This window comes from Dufourea novaeangliae, unplaced genomic scaffold (genome assembly GCF_001272555.1).
Source record: "Dufourea novaeangliae isolate 0120121106 unplaced genomic scaffold, ASM127255v1 scaffold162, whole genome shotgun sequence".
Classification (NCBI taxonomy): Eukaryota; Metazoa; Arthropoda; class Insecta; order Hymenoptera; family Halictidae; genus Dufourea; species Dufourea novaeangliae.
The window spans coordinates 1,064,188-1,067,187 of record NW_015374046.1 but is presented as its reverse complement, the minus strand read 5'-3'; the positions used below and the strand labels follow the sequence as shown (position 1 = coordinate 1,067,187).

Sequence of the window (3,000 nt, the reverse complement as noted above, 5' to 3'; positions counted from 1 at the left end):
TTATTTTACACAGTTTACAATTTCAGAATACTTTGCAATGTGGTACATGTTTCAAATAAAACGTATGCATTTATATATCGATATAATGTTTGTATATCGTTATAATAATGTAATATAAATTATCAGTAACTATTAAAATTATAAATTCATTAACCTTCACTTTTCTATAGCCGGATCACCGGCGACCCATCGAAAACCATAGTCATCGTACTGTTTATATGACAGACGAAGCGAACATTTCGAAATGTTGCTATGGGTCACAATTAACCCAGCCGTTTTTTTTTTACGGTTCGTACTCCAAGGAATAATTGTAATTATACATAGTTTTAATCTACATCTCTCTGGTTGAGCTCTTAGTTCACACAAGATTTTAAATATATATTTTTCGTGTTTGCATATACAAATTAGTTACATAATTACATTCATATAATAAATAACTACATTCCTGTCGTCACTAAAGATTTCCCAAATGACATACCTGCCAAGATGCTAAATGATTTAGTACTAATAAAAATACATTGAAAAGGAATGAAGAAATGACAATGTAAAAAAAGCTTTATAATTAATAATTATAATCTGAAAATATGGATATCAAAATGTATCAGATGTTCTTTGTGTACGTTCCATGTATAAGGAGAATAATAACTTATTACTTTCATAATAAAATGGATTTTCATTAGCATCCATATCTGGTTTATATTCAGTTGTATAGCTACTTTGGCTAGAACCACATCCTTCGTACAAAGGTGATCCTTGTGAAAGGTCCGAATAATTCGGTGATGGTAAAAAGTTTTTGTTGCTCCAATCTGTGTCCATGGTTTCATTGACATTGTCTTGCATACCCGATAAGTTATTAATGTGCAGGTTGTTAATTCTTTTGCTTAATGGCATAAATTCACTAAATTCCTCTTCTGCATTACGCCCTCGTTTCCTAAATTGTATAAATACATATCAATTAAAACACAACATTACCATCTATATACTAAGAAGAAGTAAAAGAGTTATGTCATTCCAAAATATATAAACAAAAACTAACCTGTTATCACGAGTCATCATTGAATTAGCTTGATCTTCCAGCAGGAAGTTTCACTGTGAATATATTTTTAACCAGTTCATATTATGATATTCGTATTAGTTTTTAAATAATTAACGTAGCACACCATGCAAACTACGAACATACACGTCTGTCAAGAAAACAAAGCTCGTTAGGCGAATTGGCAATATACTTTGATATTCTCACGCAATAATAGTTCTCTCGTCAATTGTAGAGTGCGTTAGTGATATGTTTCGGAGGAAATGTAGATCGCATTGAATGTTGCAACGTTGTATAATTCTTATTTATAATGACGGTACAAGATAAAAATAGGAGAAATAAAAAAAAATTATTATTAAAGCATTTAAAAAATTTAGTAAAAAAAAATTTTTATTTGCTTTCACGTGATTACATTCGTTTGTCAAAAACGTTACATATTTTTGACGTTATTAATTTTATTTCATGATAAACGAAGAAGATTATTTGTATGTTTATGATTGTAGTTGCAATGTGTAGTAATGTATGAATCATTGTACTGAAATTTTTTAAAGTAAAACAGAAGTTGTAAAGTGAAACGAAAAACAGTAGAAATCTTAGATCAGGATGTATCAATAAAATTTTACTTTTCCATTATACACCTAATCATGATTCATTTCTCTGTGAACGAGATTTATAATTTCCTAGAATCTTACGCACTTTACTGACAATTGTTATTACTTGCTATTACTAGTATTTTGTGACTCATAGTACAATCATGTATCATTCAGTTACTCTTCGAAAGTAGCATACGCATATATACATACATTTAATGCGCATGAAATGGTGTTATAGAATATTCTTGATAAAGGTGACTTCTATTTTTTATTTACATGTAAATATTACCGTAATTTATTACTGAAAATCACAATAGTGTTTTATATTTCAATTGTTTTAGGGTTTTAACTACTTTCGTGAATCATAGCGTAATTTACAGAATTGGGGTGATGGAATGAAAATATAGACTCCGTATTTCTTTTAACAATACAAACAAACTGATGATCAATAATCTTCATTTTTACTTACAATGTGAATTCAAAGTTTCACTTGATTGTGTTTCTACATTAACATTTTTAAAACGTCGAATAAATCCAAATTAAGAAACTTTTTCATACAATTTGGTTAATTTTGAAATTTACTGACATAACTGTTATTTATTAGCATCGGCAATTTAATATACAGAATCATATTTACTGTTAAATATAACAAGATAATTGAATAATGCTATGAACCAGTTTTTATTTTTGAATTTACCGCGTACATTCTTCTATAGTTTTTCGCTCGCTTTGAATTATATTATCATACTGTGTAATTCAAATGTAAAGATATATTACAAGCGAAAAGTATGTAGATAATATATAAATTCATACAAACACCTTATGTAAGGAATTATAGCAATTTAAGAACACTACACGGCGTATATACATACAGGGTGTCCTATTTGCATCTTAACACGCAAATTATTTCTCGGACTTTTCGTTATTCTAAAAAATGTCTCAAATAGAAATTATTTTTTTTCTAGGAGGACATTTTATAATGGTTACATATCTTATCTAGATGAACATGCCTTTGCGATTTCAAAGTGACCTTTGTGTTTGTAAATGGACTTATATGTTTTCCTTTAGTTAGACGTATAGCCCCTTCCGTGACAAATTCATTAACCTATAATATGTTGGTCTTTCAAGGTCATTTAAGGTTATTTATTACCGCTCAAGATTTACAATTGTTCAATGTTCCCAAGATTTTTTTTGTCGAAGAATGTATTTCATCATTCGGTCGTAAACATCTTTTTGGATAACCTTGGAATCTTGGAAGCACGTCTACCTAGACAAGATTTATAACCATCACAAAATGTTCCCCTCGAAACAAAGTAAGTTCTGTTCGAAAAATTTTTTCGAGTAACAAATAATTCAGAAGTTATTGCGCATAAA

General features: G+C 29.0%; 1 protein-coding gene across 1 annotated transcript; it reads right to left on the bottom strand.

The window, feature by feature from the left end:
* Positions 1–591: 591 nt before the first annotated feature.
* LOC107189770 lies at positions 592–1,199 on the bottom strand. The gene is made up of 2 exons (XM_015578385.1): positions 1,037–1,199; positions 592–931 (listed from the first exon to the last, which is right to left on the bottom strand). The coding sequence occupies exons 1-2, from the start codon at positions 1,054–1,056 to the stop codon at positions 592–594; spliced, it is 360 nt and encodes a 119-aa protein (XP_015433871.1). The 5' UTR covers positions 1,057–1,199.
* Between the last annotated feature and the right edge of the window lie 1,801 nt (positions 1,200–3,000).

Excerpts from the sequence above, each read along its gene's own strand:
- LOC107189770 (XM_015578385.1), bottom strand. The coding sequence starts at position 1,056 with ATGATGACTCGTGATAACAG. Across the intron at positions 932-1,036 it reads ATGATGACTCGTGATAACAG|GAAACGAGGGCGTAATGCAG; the intron begins GTTAGTTTTTGT and ends TATACAATTTAG.